Here is a 22,575-nt window from a genome sequence, read left to right as displayed (position 1 = left end):
GGTTTTAGCTGTGAAAGTCCTGGGAAACCCTTAAGCCTGGGTTGGTAGCTCACTTGAGTCTTCATGTATTATTTTACTTTATGTCAAATAAAACTCATGCTATGATCCGAAAGTACTCATAATCTACATTTGATACACTTGGATTTAAGTAGTCTAGAAGCTAGATGAGTCTGAATTAATTAATTTTTGGTACTGGGACCTGAGCTCCATCCCCAGGATCTCACTAAATTGCAGAGACTGGTCTTGAACTTTTGATTCTCCTGACTCAGCCTCCTGAGTTACTGGAATTACATATGTGTACTGCTCATTTTAGACGAATACGAATTTTTAATCCATCAGCAAGAAAATCAATCAAAACTCCAACATTTAAAAAAACTTGGTTGGAGATGGAACATTTGACACAGAAAATAATATTATTCTCTTAGGTCTCTATGAAAATGATAAAATATATGTTTATAATTTAACATATTTTATAATTACACTATTAGATATTTTAAACCTACCAAATAATTTAAAGAAAGCAGTCATTTCCTGACGCTGTATAACCAGACAAGGTCCTTTAGGGCGTTTAGATTTGTTATTATATGCATTTTTTTCAGATGCTTGCCAACTATCTTTAAAAATAGGGCGCTTCAGATTAATGGTTTTTTTAGGCTGATGTGATCTATTCGGCCCTGATTTTACGTGAACAGTGACAGTAGGTGGTGTCTCACAACACATCTGATTGTGCCTCATTTTGGTTCCCCAAGATTCCTGTAAAAATAAAACATTAATTATTTATCACATTCATTCATTTCTACATAAAAACTAATTGAGTAATCTACCGGAAGCAGTCATCTGAACTGTTACTGAACTTGCTATTAAAAATGTTATTTGTGATAGTGACTCACATTAGAAATTGCTTTTAGAATTCAGTGCCAGGAAAAGCTATGCTTCTTTTGGGTAGCTAATATACTTTCTCTTCCCAAATAATCAGATACTGTATACCACTTTGCTTCGACTATTCTGGAATTAGAACTAAATTTGAAAGTATAAAAACCATGCTGAGTTCATTATCTATTTGTGGTGTTTTTTTTTTTCCTGATTTTTTTTATTCTGCTTGAACTGGCATAATTTTATTACATGGTTGTTAAACACCACCTCAAATTATTTTATAGAATAAGGCAAACTATCACCAATTATAGAACTTAGCTGGTTTCATAATTCTCTTTCCTTTATTATGTTTCTCTCCTCTCCCACTATTCTTTTTCTTAGATCCTGAGGTCCAACTAAATTGGAGGTAATTATGGAGTTGGGGTGGGGGTACTATAAACTCCATAGAAAGATAAATAGGTGATAAATTGAGACTTGAAACTTGTCTAACAACTAGAACTTAATTACTGATGTCAAGTGTTGTACTAAAAAGCAACCCTTTCCATAAAAATATCTGTAAATTCCTTTTTTTTTGTTACAGTTGCTTATTCAATAGCATTTATTGGTATTTATTGACTAGTTGAAAATAATTCTAGCAAAGAAATGTATGACAATTTCATAAATTGTTCTATTTTTAAACATTTTGAGTATATGATCATCCTATTGAAATGGCTGATTATAAATGTATATGAATATACAGTGTTATGATCTAATAAAATCTGAAACAAAGTTAATCCATCAGTATTTAACCATATACATGAACATTACTTTGGTGGTGATTACTAAACATAGATACTAGTTAGTATTACTTCTGTGGTCAGTGTGTTTTTAGGGTACTTGGGAAATGGAGGTATGAATGGGCAAAGCAGTATACTACTCTAAGATCCTAATGAGAACCTCTGAATCCATGACTCACAGTGACCCAGGCAGCCATGCCTCCCTTGGTGTTCAAGGATTTAGGTTCAGATTCTCCTTCCTGACCCTCAGAAATTTCCCTGCTGAAGGAAGGAATGGAAAATAAGATTGGATGTAGTGAGGCTGGAGTAGCACTGTCCAATATAATGAGAGCCACATATATAATTTTACACTATTTTAGAACCACATTTAAAAAGAAAAGGCAAACCAATATATCCAAAATACCATTTTTAACAGGTAATCAATATAAAAATTAATAAGATATTTTATATTCTAAATCTTTGAAATCTAGTGTGTTATTTACACTTATTTACAATTATGGTGCTTTTTTTTAAACAATTTACATGAAATGTAAATTAACAGTTCACATGAAATGTAAGTCCTATAAAAAATAAAGTTGTATATAAGGGAAAATATTTTATACTCCTTCACTTTTTCAATTTAAAGTAAAAAATTCTTCAGTTGCACCAGCCACTGAATATAGACATATGTGGATAGTGGCTACTGTATTAGATGCCACATTACAAAAAATTTGGAGGAAGAATTATCCTTAATTGGTTCTCTCCTATTTTGATTCCCTCTCCTCCCCCCATCCTTTTTCCTAGATCTTATCTTAAGGTCCAGCCAAATTAAAAGTAATTATGAAACTGAAGTAGGGGTGCCATAAACTCCATACAAAGATGAATAAGTGATAACATGAGCCTTGAAATGTGTGTAAGAACTTTCTGCTCTTTCCTACCCACTTCATCTGGGAGACAGCTGGAGGCCTCATCTGCATCTTTTCTGAGTAAGAGCAGTCTTATATTTAGATGGAAAAAACTAGTAGTCAGGCTTCTCAAATTAGGTTGGGTGGTGTGGGCTAGCTCAGAGGTGGGATGTACCAGAATACAGAATAGCTGTAGCACATCTTTCAGGATATGATTTTTATTCAATGGTAAATAGTTGGAAGTAGTTTTCATATAAAAACAACCATGGATAAATCATGAAATACAATGCAATTTTTCTATCACTCAAAAAGGCAAAATATCATGCTTACAATAGGCCTCTTTACGTTAGTCCATTAAACCTTTGGTTATGTATTGGGATATTTAATATAAAATTTGAGAAAAACAAAAGAAAGCAAATATCTGAAATTCCCAAATAGAGATATACAGATGTTAATAAGCAAACTTTGATAGGAAAGTTGGGGATAAAGGGCTTAAGGCAAGGAAATATCAATGTTATAGTCTCAATCAAATTCACTTCAATTGTGCTTTTTGTTTAGATGTATCAAGAGAAGAAGAGTTCTGCTTGCAAGTAAGAGGAAAAGAATGAAAGGCAAATCTAAATACAGGCCATTTTTTGAGGGCAAGAGATAGGCAAAGAGGGGGAATAGAAGAAACTATTGCTCCTATAGTAAAATTATTTAATGAATTTTTACATGGGTTATACTAACATTTAAAAAAATCTTACCAAGGTGCTGGAGAGTGGCCAAGAGGTAAAGCCCTTTGGCATGGTGAAAGGTATGCACAAGTATGCACAAGGTCCTGGGTTCAATCCCCATCATCACAGAAAAGCAAAAGTAAAATTCATATTTGAATAAAATATCTGAGATTTAAAAGTATATTTTGGGGCTGGGGATGTGGCTCAAGCGGTAGCGCGCTCGCCTGGCATGCGTGCGGCCCAGGTTCGATCCTCAGCACCACATACAAAGATGTTGTGTCAGCCAAGAACTGAAAAATAAAAATATTTTAAAAATTCTCTCTCTCTTTAAAAAAATAAATAAATATGAATTACCTCACATACTTATTTTTTTAAAAAAAATAAAAAAATAAAAGTATATTTTGTAAATATATCTCATCAATTCTATGGGTATCTGAAATAATTCTTCTCTGGCACAATGTGCACAGAATCATACAAGAGAAGCAGAAGTAGTTTAGAGATTCCTTTGTCTATACGATCTAACAGCAAATCCACTGGCAACTCAAGTCAGGGCAGTCAGGTAAGTTGCAGCTGCCTTATAATTGCAATCACACACTGCACACTTGATAATGTGTCAGACATAATCTCATTTAATTCTCAAAACATCTCAGTAAGTTGGGTATTTTACCTTATTTTCTAGATGAAAAATTTGAGGCTTAGAGAAGTTAGGATATTTGCCCATAAACCATGTAGTGATAAAAGCAGAACTTGGATCCAAGACTATTTCACTCCAAATCTCATATTTTTAAACCACTAAATAACTATTTTAAACATTAAATGAAATCATTGTCAAATACTTGACATACAGTTAGCATTCCAATGTTACTTATTATCACCTTCCGAGGAAAACATAAACCTAGTGATAATGCAAACAATATACAAATTTAATTCTAGCATTTGCAGTCTAACTGCACACAATAAATTGTGGCAGTGGCTTCTTGTCTTTGGGGTGTATGTTGCCCATGCTAGTCTCAAACCCCTCAAATAATTCTCCCATTTCAGCCTCTGAATTAGCTTGGATTATAGGCATATGCCACTATACCTGGCTTCATTTAATGTTTGAGTTAAGCCACTACTATGAGGAAGAATCACTTTTGGGGGGTGGGGGTTGGGGGTTGGGGTGGAGATTGAACCAAGGGCCTTGTATATAATAATCTTTTTGATAAAATAGCTTAAGAAGAATCTTTATTGAAATGACTACAGCATTTCTAACATAACCAGCATTATCTAATTATTGAAAAATAATACAGCAAATTGAGGAAAAATATTCTGGCAAATTGCTGGAAGTTTTGCTACAGTTATTATATCTCCACAATTTTGATGATTTAAATTTTTCAATTTTTAATCATCTAATGGTTATAAAGGCTTTTGACCTCATCCAACTGTTAGGTGCTAAGGCATTGTTTTCAAATATTTATTTTTTAGTTAGGTGGACACAATATCTTTATTTTTATGTGGTGCTGAGGATCGAACCCAGTGCCCTCATGCATGCTAGATGGGTGCTCTACATCTGAACCACAATCCCAGTAAGTGCTAAGACATTTTAAAAATAATTAATTGGCACAGTTCCTTTGATGAATTCAAATCTGATTAGAAATTGTATTACATATAATACACTTCCATGTAGTGGTAGGAGTGAATAGAATATTCAGCTGAATAGAATTAAAGTTAGAAAATGAGGCAGGAAGTATGAACATGCAATGATTAGAAGAAAGAAAATGAACAGCTAGAACAGTATTCAAATGAGTGGGTTTTTTGTTTTGTTTCTAAAGAGAGGGTACTTAAATGGTCTAAACGCAAAGGGACTGGTTCAGGATTTAAGACTTGATTATGTCTCATTAGCTATGTGACCTTAGGTTATTTAACTTCTGGAAGCCTCGGTTTCCTCACTCATGATATTGAAATAAAAGCACTTAGGCTTACTCAGAATCCAGTAGATAGTAAGTACTCAGTAAAAATGACACATTAGGTATTATATCAATAATACTATATTTTGTAGAGTCTGAGAAAAGGAAGCACATGGGTAATACCTAGCACAGTGCTGAATGCTTAGCAAAAACTGTAGCAGCATCATTTTTGTATCTTCTTTACCAGGAAGGGTGTGTTTCAAGGAAAGAAGGGTTTTAATATGAGTTTGAGCCAAGTTTCACTTCAAGTACTAAATATATTTAAATGTTAAATTCTTATTGGTAACGGAATTCGTTGGTATTTGGAAACATGCTAGTTATAGAATTCGTAACTACACGTACATGTTCTCAATTTCATCACAGCATATCCGTCTCTAAAGAATGTACTTTACCTCAGTATTTTGGTTTTTGTGGGATGGAGGCACTGGGGGTTGGACCCGGAGCGCTCTACCCCTGAGTCACATCCCCAGCCCTTTTTTAGACAGGCTCTCGCTAAGTTGCCCAGGCTGGCCCTGAACTTGCGACCCTCCTGCCTCCGCGTCCCGGGTCCCGGGGATGTCAAGCGTGCGCCTCTATTCCCGGCTACGTCACAGGCTTTTCTAAGGACTAGAAGCGAGGTGGTCCCCAGACGTACTGGAGTTTGTAAGAGGGCAGCTGTCTAACTGGAGGTACAGGCTAAGGAACAGCACGGCGCCGCCGCCAGCCAGCGCTCTGGACGCTGGTGCGGACGCCCGGGCGGGGGTGCGTGTCCTGGGACCCGCGGAAGAGGGGGAGGCAGGACTTACCCCAAGACCGCCGCCCCCGTTCCGGGGAAAGGAGGCGGGCGGGCGGATGCCCGGCCCCGGGTTTCTCCCTGCGGCACCCGGACCGCCTACGACCCCGGTGAATGAGTGCGGGGACGTCTCCAGCCCCCGGTCCCTCCCGCCTGGCCTTTCCCCGTCCTGCCCAGCTCCCCCAGATCCGCACCAGCACGCCCGCCCCGCCCGGCCTTCGCCCTGCAGCCCCCAGTCCCGGCCTCCGGGACGCCGCCTCTCCGGAGCCCCTGGCCGCAGGAGCTGGCGTGCCCTCGAGGCCGCGAGGGCACCCGCGGAATTCACCGGTGCAGGGGTGTGGGACCGGGACCAGGCCGCGGCGCTTGTTAGGGGGCAGAGACGCGGCTACTTTCTCACACAGGTGGGCGGCGGAGTGGGCCGCCAGCGGCCACCGACGGGCCAGACACAGCCGAAACTCTCTGGAGGCTGGTCCCGGCCCGACCGCGCGATTCGAGCAGAGATACCTGCGGAGACCCGCGAAGGGTGCGCCGCCGGCCTCTGCCTCAGCTCCCGGCCTCGGGCGGTTGTGCGCAGGTCGCTCAACACCTCACCACCTCCTAGCAGAGCGCCCGCCCGCAGCCGGCAGCGCGTGGCCCGAGGGGCCAATCAGCGCGCAGGGCAGGCCGCAGGGCGGGGCTGACGCCAGCACCTCGCCACGCCCCCGCCTGCGCGGACCCAGGCGGCCCAGCCCGCTTCTACCGTTATCCCGCGGCGGGGCAAGGCCCGGGCACGTCTCGCGGCACCTCCTAGTTTACCCTCTTTTCCAGCGACACACCCCCAAATCAGTCGGTGTTGAGACAGTTAGCTTCTCCTACCCAGACGGTGTGGCCCTGCAGGGCTGTTGGCCGCAGTTCTCGTCCCTACTTTGAGAGGTTCCCGGGAGAATGCAGCAGCGCAGTTACCACGTACGCGGTCACGTTACCCGCTTAAACCAAGAGTGTTATAATTTTATAAGTTTTTTTTTCTTTTTATGACACAGTAATGTTCTACTGTTTTAAGCCCTAAATTTCGTCAACCGCAGGACTTTGCCCCCCGCCACGCCTGAGGTGTAGTAGGTACTTAATAAAATGATCCTTCACAGCTTTTACCCCCCAACACACACCTTTCCTTTCCTTTTCCCACGCAGAACCTGCTTTTCTTCCGTTCACACTCATGCACTTTTAAAAAAATACTTTTTTTTTTCACGTTGCTAGGCTTTCATTTACCTTTTTCTTTAGGTGGTCCTGGGAATCGAACCAAGGGCCTCCACACAAGCCAGGAAAGCGCTGTATGACTAATCCACATCCCCAGCCCGTCTTTTGTTTCTAATGACTACATAATATTACAGAATGGATGGGTCGTATTTAAATCACTTGATATTTAGATTTCTTGCAGATTTTTTGGCTACTATAATTACTACACTTAGAAAAGTAATTTGGGCTTGCCTATTTGTGATACTTCCCTTAGTTCTTCATTCAGCAACTCTGAAAACCCAGTCTTAGGGTCCCTTCTTAGCAAAATCACCTACAGGTAAGAAGAGAGGACATCTTAAGAGATAATTTTTCTTGACAAAGTCCTCTGGCATTTTCTTCATGGCCTTTAAATGGGGGAATGGATCAAGAACACCATTTAGTTGTGAAAATTTTTAGGAAAATGGCTGCTTCAAGTTTATTTCCTGAGGTCCCAAGGATGCATTCAAGGTTTCTCTTTTCTCTTTTACAAGGTATCAGGGTTTCCTGTGATTATCAATTTCCAGACTTGTGTTTTTGTTGTACTGAATAATGACTACCCACTACAACACAATATAACAAACTGGGAAGGAAAATTAATTAAAACAATATGGCGCTACCCTTCTAGAACTTTCTAGACAGATAAAAATACAACTAAAATACAAGGTGTGTGTGTGTGTGTGTGTGTGTGTGTGTGTGTGTGTGTGTGTATGTATCAAAAGGAAATTAGGTGAAAGTACTCCTTAGAATCCCCAAATCTTGGGCTGGGGATAGCTCAGTTGGTAGTAGTGCTTTCCTCCAGTGTACAAGGCCCTGGGTTCAATCCTCAGTCATTCCCCCTCCCCCCCCCACACACAAATAGTCCCAATCAGAATCCCCAAATCTTTGCAGTTTGCATTTTACAAAATCTGTAAAATATTAAACTCAGCAAACACACATAAATGTTAAAGATTTTGGGGAAACAGCTTACTGAAAATTATTTTACCTTATACATCAACAAATCTACGTGTGCAATGATACCACCTGATTTGTAAAAGTAGGACAATTTCATTTTGTGGGTAAACAGTTAAGCAGTGGTTGGGAACATACGTAGATTTTGTTAGCTTTTTCCTTGTATCTTTCATTTGACCTGAAACTTGAATGAGGACCCAAGCATTTGAATGAAGACTCTATTCTTTCTCTCTTATCCATCCAGTTCATCATCTCTCAAGATGGCGCTGTTTATTCCCTTACTAAAAAATCAATTGCTGGTTGCCCATAACCTTGACCATCTTCTGCACTGTGTCCACAACTCCTCCAGTTTGTTCCCATTCTACTTTCCCAAATGTATCTCTTTCCATTCTTACCAGTAAGAATTCTTTAACTCTGTTGCTTTTTTCTGAACATGTCTTAAACTTTTCCCACTTCTTTGACCTTGAATATAGTATGCTCTCTTCATTACTCTTGTTTAAATTTTCTATCTGGTCTCCACCTTTTAACACCCAGCTTATATCATCCCATCATCATTTGAGTAATAAGTGCAGAGCTCTGTGCCACTCTTGAACTCCTATAACATTTTCTGCAGTTCTCATTTTACAGAAGCTTATTAATCAGTTATTTTAAAATATTTTTGTGTATATACTTTTACATGAAGGAATCTGTATGCATGTTTTTAAAAGAAGAGTGAAATTATGGAATTTGCCAGTAATTGGATGGAATTGGAGAATATCATGCGAAGCGAAATAAGCCGGATCCCACAGGATGAATGTTTTCTCTAATATGTGGATGCTAATTCACAATAAGGCGGGGGGGGTGTGTGTGTGAGGGGGCACTAGGGGAAAATAGCATTACCACCTTACCTTAAATTAGAAGTAAGTAATGGGAGAGGAGGGGAGGGGATGTGGGTATAGGAAAGATAGTAGAATGAAACAGACATTGTTACTGTATGTATATATGTGACTGCATGACCAATGATTCTGCAATATGTACACTTAGAAAAATGAGAAATTATATCACATCTATGTATGATATATCAAAGTGCATAAATGCATTTCTACTAGCATGTATAACTAATTAAAAAATTTTTTAAAAAGGTAAATTCAGTTCTCATACTTGAATGTGTTAGTTTTCTGCTATTGTAACAAATACCTGACATAAATAAACTTAAAAATAGGAAAGGTTAAAAAAAGAAAGGAAATATGTGTACAAAATATACATGTAAGACATGTGTAGGCTGAAGCCTAAAACAAAAACTCATGAAAGTACCATCCACCAAAACCATATGACTCATATATCCAAGAAACAGAACAATAGTACTGTTTAGATTTTATATGGTCCTCTTCCCTCCATTAGTCTCCAATAGGTCACTTTTTCCCTGGTTCCTTTTTCTTCAGATTTATCCTAAAACACAAGTTTTATTTGTGAATTAATACTCAGCCTTTGTATTCATCATAAATTTGACCATGCTAATGAATGACACTGCAGATCACTATTACATTTCTTCTGCTCTATTAATATATTGTATCAATGCTCCTGTCAATGGGCATTTGGGCCTTTTATTTATTTTTATTGTGAATGCATTGAGCATTCTCATACAGACTTGGTCATCAGCTGCAATGTTTATACCTGGCACAGGGTCTGATTGGTCAGTGTTCATGGCTTAACGTCAAATAGTTTTGATACTTCTTGTATATGCCCTATAATGCACACATGCAGTTTTTCTATAAATGTTTCAAAATAAAACTGATGGGCTATTGGGAAATATACATATTTAACTTTACAAGGTTAAATAGAGGACACCAATTGATGTTTTTCAGCACTCCTTTTCTATGTGTTCTATCCAACCCTCCAAGTCATTTGGGTGCAGAGATAGTGGCTATGATCTGCAATCTCCCCCCTCTTCACCTTGTAGGAGTCATATGGGCTTAATTTTTGGTACTATCACTGAGCTACATCCCCAGTTCTTTTTGTTTTGAGATAGGGTCTCCAAGAATGGAGCCTGGGTAATTACTCTTATTAAACAGAAAAGACAAGACATAAATAAACTCTGGGTATCGGGAATAATCAACCTAACAAAATAACAGAACTTATTAAATTTCTGCCTGGAAGAGTTTTTTCCACTGTACCACTTATTTTGTTCCTTACTGAAGAGTGTGTGTGTGTGTGTAAAACATTTTTTTTTCCTCCCTGTACTTCTATCTTGACTTAATCCTTATTTGTTAAATGAAGAAATAGCCTCTCCACTTTAAAGTTTTTATTCCTGGTTTAAGTGCTCTTACTTTTGGGTCAAAATTTGAAAGAAAATATCACACAAACTATACTATTTTCCTAAAAAATGTGAAGTTGCTTTAAGATCAGCAAAACAGAATATAACCTATAGAAAGGAAGGCAAGAAAGTAATTACAAGTATCTTGAACTGTTTGGTTGGTTTTAAACAGACAACTTCCTCAATGTGGCTGTCAGATGCTAGCTGCAAAATGTTCAAGTAACTCATCACTTTTACTTCTTAGATTTACCAATATTTTACCAAATAACAGCCACAGTTTTGACAATGAATCATTTGGGCAGCACACACTCAAATCAACTTTCTCCTGAGACTTCTTTCTTTTCTTTTTTTTTTTTTTAAGAGAGAGAGAATGAGAATTTCAATATTTATTTTTTAGTTTTCGGCAGACACAACATCTTTGTTTGTATGTGGTGCTGAGGATCGAACCACTTGAGCCACATCCCCAGCCCCCTGAGACTTCTTTCTTAAAGAGACAAAAGCAATTATATGGAGAATGAAAATTTGAGCTGTTTATTTGTGGCAAATTTCATCATAAGGCCAAGGTGTCAAAACAGTAATACAAGCAATCATTTTGAAACTCTTACCATTCATTAAACAAATAGTTACTGACAGACCTTTTCTATCATTTATAAAGGGTCAAGCACTCAAGATCTCTGCCCATGAGCAGTGAGACTGATCTAGACCCCAAGATTTTAAGGGCCAAATGTTAACAGTCTTAAGGAACACCCAATGTCTTAATGGATCCAAATCAGTAACTGCTATGATGGAAAATGGAATGGATTACAATTCATGTTAATCCGCCAGTGAACATACTCAAAGAGTTTAAGGATTTTGCTTGCTAAAACAGATTAGGTCTCTCACTCAAAAGAGGCCATGCAGATAATAACAAAGATTTTAATCTAAATCTTTGATTAGTTGAATTAGGTGGAGTCACCAAGCCCCAGTGGGCTACAAAACTGGCAATTATCCTGGGAAACAGGAGATTTGTTTCTAAAATCTCTTACTGATATGTTTGGAACAATTGTATGTGCTTAGTTGGATCCTGGGACTCACACAAGATTTTCTGAGGTAATAAGTATCTTACTAATTTTGATAAACTGAATAGACTCATGAGTTCTACCAGACATAAACCTCAAATAACTTAAACTTCACATCTATTTTCTCAGGAATTTTTATTAAATCAAGAGCAAAAGACAAAGTTCATGTTAATTCATGAATGGTAGAACAGGTGTCAGCCCATCAATAACTTGTTGTCAACATTTTCAGCAACTGTTACCAGGGGGTAATATGCTAAGGGTAGTCTGATATAAAAAGTTTTATCACTGTAGTTTATTTTCTCAACCACCTCCCACCCACGCCCAAGAAATATACTAGGGGTTTTAATATGTTTTAACAAATTTGCATAACAATCTGATAGTTCCAGATGTTTAGCTGAGAGGTCACTGCTTTGGGGGGAATAAATTGGCCTATACATCTATTGAATTACTCAGATGAGGCAGCTGTAAAAATTAACACACACTTCACTTGGTGATGCAGGCCTGATTGAACTGGAAGCCTTCAGAAACAGATCTTAGGTTATATCTTTTTGCATTTGTAACACTTGAAAAGAATGTTGAACTTAGAAGCCTCAGGCAATTAGTCCTTTCAAATGTTACAGCTGTGTCATCCTTAGTCCTTTTTGTTTTTGAGATAAGGTCTTGCTAAATTGCTTAGGGTCTTGCTGAGTTGCTGATCTTGGCCTTCAACTTGAATCCTTCAGGGTCCCAAGTTGCTGGGATTACAGGTGTGTGTTACTTTATGTGGTTCAGATGCATCTTTAATTCAGGTGTGGTCTCACAAGGACAGGGAGATGGAAAATTAGGTTGGCTGTGATAGAGAACAATGATGATCAGGCTGAATTTGCTAACTGAATTTTTAGCATAAAGATGTAAAAAAGTTAATTTGTTCTTTTGGCTCAGAAGTTTTGGCTCTTACAAAGAAAAAGGAACATATCTGAACTTATAAAACTGAGCATATTTCATTCCCCTGGCTGAATATAACAGATTTTTGTGTTCTTAAGAGACACAGTGTAAGATGTTTCTGACTTGCCTTTGATGAATTCTTTTGAAAGGTGTGTTGCCCCAAACACATTCATACTCCAAATTAATCCATTTCCCCCTCTTTAGCTGAATTTATTTTTTTTTTTTTAAAGAAAGAGTGAGAGAGTGAGAGAAAGAGAGAGAATTTTTTAATATTTATTTTTTTTTTTAGTTCTCGGCAGACACAACATCTTTGTTTGTATGTGGTGCTGAGGATCGAACCCGGGCCGCACGCATGCCAGGCAAGCGCGCTACCGCTTGAGCCACATCCTCAGCCCTAGCTGAATTTATTTAATCAAAGAAACAAATCATAAATGAGGTAGCACTTTTTTTTTGCAATTTTTATACCTTTATTTATTTTTTTTGTGTGTGGTGCTGAGAATTGAATCCAGTGCCTCATATATGCTAGGCAAGTGTTCTACCACAGAGCTACAACCGCAACCCCTGAGGTAGCATTCTTGAAGCATGACGATTCAGAGCTCTGCCCAGGGGTAGGCAGTATGTACAGAAGCAAAGGACACACAGAAACAGCCTGACTGGTTATGGTTCAGCATTTACCTTTTATGGACATTTCTGTCAGTTTGAGGGCACTGACTTGTTGAAAGCTTAGCTGCTATGATTAGCTGAGACTGAGCTGTTTTACTAGTTACAAGGACAGATGTTTCTACACATCCAACAGAGTTATGTCCTGATAAATCCATGAGAAGTTGAAAATATCGTAAATCTAAAATGCATTTACTGGTCTGTGCAAAGGGTAAACAGTAGACATAGAGTTATAATTCATTTACTCTCCTGATTGTATTCTGTGTGACTGGGAACTAATAGCCTCTGCTCCAGCATCAAGAGACAGTATCCTAGAACTTACTGCTAGCCTGTAAAAAGATCAAAATTCAAAATTTTAAGTCAAATCATTTAAACTCAGGGACTATCACTCAAATAACTCATTAATGTGAATTGTGAATTAGGTACTGAGACCAAACATGTCCATTTGATAGTGACAGATAGTGGTTTTAGTGCCCCCAGGTTTTGTTCAATATACAAAATTGAGAGGCATGATTGAAAAGATGGGAACTATTTAACTTGACCTAAGCCTGCCTCTCTGTACATTGCAAACCTTTAACAACTTAATACATAAAGAAACTGCATCCTAATTTGGGAATATATCTGAATAATCCCATTGTAGGTAACTTCATGCTTTCTTCATATTTTTGTCATTATAACTGTAATGAGATACTTTTGATGTACAAAGCATAGTTCCTATTTAAAGCTTTAAAAGTTTTCTTCCTGGCATTTTTCAGTTAAAAAAAAAAAAAAAAAAAACAAAAACTTCAGGATTGATTGAGTACTCTACAAAAATAAAGTGACACTGAGTAGTAAAAGATGACAACACTAAACCAATCAGTCCTTTGCTGATAATTAAAACCTGTCCTTAGACAAAACTAAAACAAAGAATGTTAAACAATTTTAAGTGCAAAAGATTGACTGCAGTTGATTCTTTCAAGAACAAACAAATTGACCATAATAACCTTGCTTTTTCTAATCCATATGATCCTCCTTATAATACATATCTAGTATGTTTAATGATTTTGAATGTCATAACATTTGGGTTAAACTGTATGCAGAAAATCACTACACTGAAAAAAGCAAAGGAAGAACATAAGTCAGTGACATGGGAATTCCAGGTTATTTTTCTCCTGAGAAATTTAATTCAGTAGCAATATTACCAACTTGTGATGAACACACTACTTGTGAATGTTATTAAAGTGCTTTTAATAATGCTTAAATAATTTTTCAACATGGTAAATTTCTATACTTTAAATTTATGACCAATATTAATTTGCTTAGTGATTATTTTTTCATATTTAGTCTTGACTTAGAGATGACCTTTTACAAAAAGCCAGGATCCAGTATTTGTGAATTAACAAATACTGATGTAAAAGATTGCTCTTTTCTTGCTAAAGGCTTTTATTATAGATCTACTTCTGAAGTAGATGTCTTCAATAGTAAGCTTCTATTAGAAACTGCACAATTTATACTTCAATCAGGAAGTTATTAAATCACATTAGATAAAAGCATGTGTGACATTATGAAATATGTATTTAAAATATTTATATTTCTGTTACTTCATGTCTTAAACACTGCTAATTATTCCAATTTTCTGTCCTGCATGCTTTAAGTATATTTTCATTAAGGTGGGTCAGCACAGTGAAGTCCCTGCTCCACACTTCGTATGGTCCTGTTTTTTCAAAATACACTCCAGGAAACACGAATTCTGTTGTGATTGTGCTGGTTACATCCATGGGTCTCTTGTTTCACTAATCAGCTGGTTTCAACTCTTGATCTATTCAAATCTTTGAATAGATCTCCATGTAAAACCAGATGCCAAGTGGACTTAGTAGTGCCAACAGTCTGTTTTTCTACCTATTCCTAGAGGAATTGTTGACATGGGAGTGTCTGTTTTAAGCTGAAAGGAAGTGTACTTGTCTCTATGTGTAGATGTGATGTATGACAACATGGTATTAATGGCTTAAAGTGTTGTTCTAACATGGAATGTTGACTTTATATCCTGTGTCATAAGAATGGCTTCTGTTTGGATTGTAATCATTATTAAAGCTGTATGCTATACTTATACAATATTAAAAAAATAAAAAATAAAAATAAATAAAATAAAAGCATGTGTGAGGGCTGGGGCTATAGCTCAGTTGGTAGAGTGCTTGCCTCGCATGCACAAGGCCCTGGGTTCAATTCCCACCACACACACACACACACACACACACACACACACACACAAGCATGACCTAATATATACGCAGTTCATGAACACTTTCAGAAAAGACTCCAATGTCAAAATATATACCCAAATGTCTCAATGAAAAGAAAAAACGAAATAAAAATACTTAGCCAAGCTTCATATCAATTAGACAACTTTTACTAAATGAGAAAACTACATTTAAAATGTGCTTTAAAACAAAATGGAATTAGGAAAAAAAGACATATGCATTTTAAAGAACTTTTGCACTGTGCTGAAAATCAAATATTTCTTGCAGTAATACAATGCGCCAATCCATAAAATGTAAGTTAACAGAATTCTCAATTTAACATTTTCAAAGACAATATTAAGGTCAAGAATTTCACGTCTATGGTAGCACATATAGAAGGGTATTATAAATATGATGTCCATCCCTGTGAAGCTTACAAATTTGACAATGCTCAATAAAAGATTTTAGAATCACATCCAATGAATCACAAACCTGTGTCCTATAAGTTCTCCTTCTAAAATCTTTATGTTGACTTTTCTACTCCTTGCCATTTGTTAATTCTAACCCTTAAAACAAAACAAAACAAAACAAAAACAAGAAATGCTGCAATAAACTCTTGATCATGTACAGAAATTATTGCTACTATAGTTCACTACAAAGCATATCTATACAATATCATATGACCTTTGATTATGAAAAACCAGAATTAAATCTTTAGTGACACAGCCTTACAATCGAATCGTATACAACATTCACATGGCAATATTAGACAGTGAAGCACCCAATACCCATAGTTGACAATATGTCCCACTGACCAGCATCCATTTTAAATACATCCTTCGTACAGAGGGAGGAAAATAGTGTCAGCTTTCCAAGGCTTGTCAAAAAAAGGATTCTCATGTTCTGTGGATCTAAAAACAAACAAACAAACAAACAACAAAAACCCCAAAAACAAAACTGATGCAGGTGAGGGTGTTATCAGGAAATAGGCATGCCAAAAGGTGTTTCGTGCGAATTAAAACCTAAAGCCAAGGTACCACATAATCACATTACCAACTAGTTGGGTGATATACTATATGAGCCTTATCTTAAAATTAAATGAAATGCTACTGCACAATAGAGCATCAATAAGTTAAAAATTAGAGTGCACAAATCCAAATCAGTGGCAATTTCTGTAAAAAGCAAAATATTCACTATCAGCTGTATGTATGCCCAAACTGTTTGATTAAAAATTATTGGATTGAATAGTTTGCATATTTTAAAAACTATCAATCTCTAAAATTCCTTTTACTGTTATGAGGCATGTTTTCTTAGTAAGAGCAAATAGATAAGTAAAGGAAAATAATAGTTGGTGAATGTCTTTAAAGCTCTTCCCATGTTTCACTTTTAAAAATGTTTCAGGAAAAAAATTAAAAATAGTTGCCATTATTCTAGCAAAAACAAACAAACAAACAAAACAAGCCCAAAATAATTAAACAACCAAGCAACACTAAAACCACATTACACAGATGGATCATCATGCTTTCATCTGATTTAACTATCACATCTAGTTTAACTGGGATGCTTTTCAACTTTAAAAATTGTGATACATGAAGATGTAACTTTAATGGATAATTTTGAATTTGGATTTAACTTCTTTTGTTGAATATTATAACAGAGTATACTTATTACAATACAGTGTAGCACATCTTTCTATTAGAAAAAAATTTAAGATCCTTTACCCGTCTCCTTAAGTTAAAGGTGTGACATCATAAAGGGTGTCAAATGGCTGGATGGTTTTACAGTGCACACTTATATATTATGAAGTATGTCCTTAACAAATCTGATGATTTCTTTATAGAATTCCTTTCTTCACCTTTTCTTCGGAGGATTAGCTGTTCGAGGTGGAGTGACAGGACGTCCAGAGTTCAGTCCACCATACTGGTACTTAGCTTTCTTTTCAGATGGTTTCAATATCTTAAAGTAAATAATCCACAATATTATTCTTTCAAAATAGCACAATTTATCAAAATGTAACAAAATGTAGAATAAAATACCAAACCACGATAAATATTTCTCATATTTCAAGACTGTGCAAGGGCTACAGGTGTAACTTAAGTGGAGTAAGTGCCTAGTATGCACAACGCCCTGGATTCAATCTCCAGGACTAAACAACAATAAACAAAAGAAGATACAAATATCAGAAAACTTATTGTGTATTATTCCATTAATATTTTAGTAGAAAGCTTGAGTACACTAACTCTAGCAAGTACCCACCTTAAATTTAAGACTTTTTTCAAATCAGTGTATCTCATCAGTTTCAAGAGTCAAAAGACCCAAGCTCTTATAATCCTGACATATTTTGTTTAGCAGGTAATTAATCTTCAAGTCATAAATTCTTTAGATCTTACTGTTTATTTATAAATTATTTTTAATAAAAAATAATTTTTGTGTCACCAATTTGTAGACTGGCTTTACTGACATGTTTTCCATACTTAAAGTTTATCTATTTGAAGTAGTCAAGTCAAGGTTATTTTCTTTTATTTTGTGGTATTAAGGATTAAACTCAGGGTCACTCTATCACTAAGTTATATCCCCCACCTTTTTTTATTATTCTTCTTTTTAGACAGGTTCTAAGTTGCAGAGGCTAGCCTCAAATTTGCACTCTCCTGACTTAGTCTTCCAAGTAGCTGGGATTACAAGCATACACCACAGTGCCCAGCAAGCCCAGATTTTAGCACACATACAACCATGGCCATAATCTTATTTTAGAACATTTTTGTCCACCCCTATAAGAAACTTTGTTTCTATTAGCAGTCACCCACCATTTCTGCTCTCTATCTCCCTCCAATCATAAGCAATCATTTAACTTACTTTGTTTCTGTAGATTTGTCTACTCTGGACATTTCACATAACTGGCATCCTAAGTGGTTGTTTGTGACCAGCTTCTTTCAACTTTTGTTTCCAAAGCTCCCAATAATACAATGTGTATTAGTAACTCATTCTTTTTTATTACTAAATTATATTCCACTGGATATACCACATTTTGTTATTCCAATGGGCTTTGGGATTATTTTCACTATTTGGCTATTATGAATAATGCTACTTTGAACATCATATGTAAGATTTTGTGTGAACCTATGTTTTCATTTTTCTTGGGTATATACCTAGAAGAGAAATTGTTGGGTCAACTCTATGTTTATCCTTTTTGGGAGGTGGTTCTGGGCATGGTTAACCTTTTGATGACTACCAAACTGTTTTCTAAAACATTTGTACCAACTATATAAAGTTTTGAATTATTCCATTGCTACCATCTGACTTTTTAAATTTATACTCATCCTAGTGAGTGTAAATTTTTTTTAAAAATCTTCCTTCCTTCCTCCCTCCCTCCTTCCTTCCTTCCTTCCTTGTGCTTAGGGTCAAACCCAGGGTCTCGCAGGTGCTAGGGAGCACTCTACTGCTAAGCCACAATTCTAGCTCCCTAGTAAGTGTAAATTTAACCTACATTACATACAGAAAATACCATGACTTTATAGGAAAAATATACAGAGAACATTTATAAAGTATTTCTTAAAACTATTCAGAGCTTGATAATGCCTTGGTAAAAGGAACATATTAATCTCACTTTCCATGACAGCAACTGTTAGGATAAGACCTGAAAGAGAAATACAGTTGGCCCTATGTATTTATGGGCTCTGCATTTGAAAATTCAACTGTGGACTGAAAATATTCAGAAGAAGAAATGTATAGTGAAGATGTACAGATGTTTCTGCCTCATCATTAATTCTCTAAACAATAGAGTACAACTCCTACTTACACTGCATATGCACTGCATTGGCCCAAGTAATTTAGAGATGATTTAAAGAATACTGGAGGATGTGCATAGACTATATGCAAACATTGTGCTGCTTTATATAAAATGACTTGAGCAACCTCAGATTCTGTTATTCACAGGGAGCTCTAGAACTAATACCCCATGGATACCAAGGAATAAATGTACAGTGTGTACATGTGAAGGATATAAAATGACCTTTAAAAAAACAAAGTACTGAAGCTGTTTAAATCAGTGAACAAGAACCATCTGTGAGCAGCACACCAAAGCTACCGTTGGTCCCTTTTCAAAATATCAATGTTTCTATGTTTACAAAAGATACTTTAAAATAATTTGGAAAGTACCTTAGGTAAATTTTCTACTTCATTTTCATAAGAATTTATAATATATTGCTCTCTCTTCTCAATGTCTATCCTACCTGTTCATCTTGCAAAAGAAAACAAAACCTATCCATTGCCTTCACACTACTAGGTAAGCCAATATCCAACAGGTCACATGGAAGAATTCAACTGAAACAGGATCCCTTGACATAATTCAGATTTCCTAAAACTCTCACATTTAATATATACCAAAAGAGGCTGGAAACTTTTTGTGATTAGAAATAGGATCTCTAAAGAGTTTCAGTGACAATCATTCCTGCATTAAACTGATTTTTAACACTTTGCTCAAGGGAAGATCACAAATCCAAAAGAAAAATCATTATGACAATATTTTCAATTAGATTTCCAGTTGTTAAAAATTTACATATATATCATACCTGAAATGAACACATCAAAGTTTCATCCACACTCATCATTCCACCAGCATTGTCAAACTCGCCACAGTAATTTGGGGCTGAAAATAGGGTTACCAATTGTCGTTTAGCAAAAAATTCATATCCATCTTCCACCACCTGTCAAAGGAAATGTTAAAAGTGAAAAACACTTAACTAAAAACTCAAAAAAATCATATTTCAAACACTCATAAAGGAAGGAGGGAGAACCTGGTAGGTATAATGTCCACAGGGAGCTGGAATACCAAGCACATCTTTGATAACACTGTAATCAATTACAGAATTCTTAATTAAATGAGCAAAAACAAAAAGGAGACTTTGCTAAGAGCCTTTTTCTTGTTTCACTTTTAAACTTACCATACTGAAATACTGAAAACATTTACTAAGTTGGGTTTAAGTCACACAAATCATGCTCCTTTGTTAGCTGCTGATAAATGGAACTTTTATTAAAATGCTTTTCCTTGTTGATTTAATATGATTTCTAAATTCTGTTGTCAATTCCTAAGTGATTTAAACAATCAACTCTATAAATGAGAGGTACTAGCATTTTATATTTATTTACAATAGGAAGATTATCATTTTTTATTTTTATTTTTTAATTTTAGGTGGATACAATATCTTTATTTTATTTTTATGTGGTGCTGAGGATTGAACCCAGTGCCTCACGCACACTAGGTGAGAACTCTAACACTTGAACCACAACCCCAGCCCAGAAGATTACCTTTTGAAGTCTATTTTAGATATCCTTCAAAAAGCAAAATTATAATACAATGTTTGCTAATATAAGAAAGAGCCTCCAAAATAATTTACTTTTAAAAATAACTCCTACCTCAGTATTAGGAACATGTTTCTGTTGACATTTACCTTATGATAAAATTTCAATATTATCCATTTCAATTTAAACTGTGGCCACCTCAGGCTGGAGCTGTGTCTCAGTGGTAGCATACTTACCTGGCATGTGTGAGGCACTGGTTTCAATTCTCAGCACCACATTATAAATAAATAAAATAAATAAATAAAGGTCTATCAACAACTAAAAAAATATTAAAAACTGTGGCCACCTCTTCTATCCCCAGCTCATAGTAGTGCTTGGCACTCAGTACTATGTTTCTTAGTTGTTTGTTTATTCTTTCAAACACTTTTTTAAAGCAAATATGTGAAATTTGTATTATTTCTTATTATAAGCCTCAACTGTTGAAACAGCATGTCTAAAAACAAGCAGAACGGCAGGTGTAATGGCACATGCCTGAAATTTCACAGACTAGGGAGAGAGGGAGGAGGACCTCAAGTTCAAGGACAGCCTCGTCAACTTAGCCAAACCCTCTCAAAATAAAAAATAAAAAGAGAGCTAGAGATGCAGCTTAGTGCTAGAGCACTCTTGGGTTCAATCCCCCAGTACTGCTGAGAAAACAAAAACAAAACCAAAAACCAAGTAGAACAGGATTTGAGAAGTTTCTAGAAAACAGCAAACAAAGTAGATAGTTCAATAACTTGAGCTTTAAAAATCATTACCTACATGTATTTAGACCACTGAATAAAAGTATACAGTTGGAAAAATAATTATCAGTGGGGATTTTAGTTAGGAAACTTAGCAAGTCTGCTCTGAAACCTAACAGAATGCTTAATTGTCAAAATTATAAATTGAATACTTACTGATTAAAAGACAATCAAAAGCAAAAAGAAAAGGATTTGGGAATTTCATTCAATAGAATAACAAGAGAGAGAAGAATCGAGGATGGTGGAGTGAGGAGCACCTCGGCCATCTGTTTGGCCTCTGGGCCGGGGGCGTGCAGGCCCCAGGGAAGCAGACTACGTCTGATGGACCATGTGAGAATTCTTGTCACACAGGATGAACACTTTCCTGACATTTAGGTGCTTTTTATTCATCTCAAAACAAAATTCTGAACTCAGGATGTGGCAGGTATTTCTATGTTGTCTTCTAGAGTGGGTAGTCCTGCTTCTCTTATCCAGCCACTTTCCCTACTGAATTATGGATACCTTTCTACACATTACCTCCATGGTTTGGATTGGAAAAGACTGCTTTTCTTTTGTTCCACCTTTCAAATTCAACACAGAAAGAAGCCCTTAGGGTGCAGTTATCCTGCTGACTTCTCCCAGAAGAAAAAAAGCAATTGATGGCTCTTCTGCAATTTGCTTAATTATAAAAAAATTATTTTGCAAGCTGAAGGCTGAAGTTTAATTTGAAACAGGTGCTTACGTCGTGGTATTTGTGAATTCTTAGCCTTTTACTCCAAACAAGATGACTAATAAATGGCAAGTATGGATGAAAAAAAAGAATGACAAGAGAAACATGCGATACATATATAACATACAGAGGAGAAGAAAACAGTCATTTTTGTTTATCACTTAGGATTACACAAAGAAAGAGAACTAGGCAAACATCACGGGGAATAAAACCTAAAGAAAAAGGAAGTACTATAAACAGTATAGAATGAATTTAATAAATTTTGCTTTAACAAATCGATAACAAGAAATCTTAAATATATTTGTAAATTTTAAAAACTCAGTAACCTCAAATGTGGCCAAGAAAGATTTTCATCTTTCCTCTCCATTTTCTTTCTTTTTTCTTGCAGTGCTTTGGATAGAACACATGGCCTCCACCATGCTATGCCAGTGCTCTACCAATGAGATATATTCCTAGCCAAGAAAGATTT

At 36.4% G+C, this 22,575-nt stretch overlaps 2 protein-coding genes across 2 annotated transcripts in view; both read right to left on the bottom strand.

Annotated features, from left to right (window-relative positions):
- Window positions 1–6,557, bottom strand: part of Spdya (speedy/RINGO cell cycle regulator family member A) — a 36,610-nt gene extending 30,053 nt beyond the window's left edge. Inside the window, exons 1-2 of the mRNA XM_076833522.2 lie at window positions 6,472–6,557; window positions 504–753 (exon numbers count right to left, since the gene is read on the bottom strand). Of these exons, the coding sequence (XP_076689637.2) occupies window positions 504–735 (232 nt within the window). The 5' untranslated portion in view covers window positions 736–753; window positions 6,472–6,557. The remainder of the gene's footprint in view (window positions 1–503; window positions 754–6,471) is intronic.
- Window positions 6,558–16,699: 10,142 nt separating this feature from the next.
- The window catches only part of Ppp1cb (protein phosphatase 1 catalytic subunit beta), a 37,896-nt gene continuing 32,020 nt past the window's right edge, over window positions 16,700–22,575 (bottom strand). The window contains exons 8-9 of the mRNA XM_076834001.2: window positions 19,886–20,020; window positions 16,700–17,273 (exon numbers count right to left, since the gene is read on the bottom strand). Of these exons, the coding sequence (XP_076690116.1) occupies window positions 17,169–17,273; window positions 19,886–20,020 (240 nt within the window). The 3' untranslated portion in view covers window positions 16,700–17,168. The remainder of the gene's footprint in view (window positions 17,274–19,885; window positions 20,021–22,575) is intronic.

This window comes from Callospermophilus lateralis, chromosome 14 (genome assembly GCF_048772815.1).
Source record: "Callospermophilus lateralis isolate mCalLat2 chromosome 14, mCalLat2.hap1, whole genome shotgun sequence".
NCBI classification, from domain to species: Eukaryota; Metazoa; Chordata; class Mammalia; order Rodentia; family Sciuridae; genus Callospermophilus; species Callospermophilus lateralis.
Note: the sequence above shows the minus strand (reverse complement) of the source record. Positions and strands in the feature narration are given on the sequence as shown.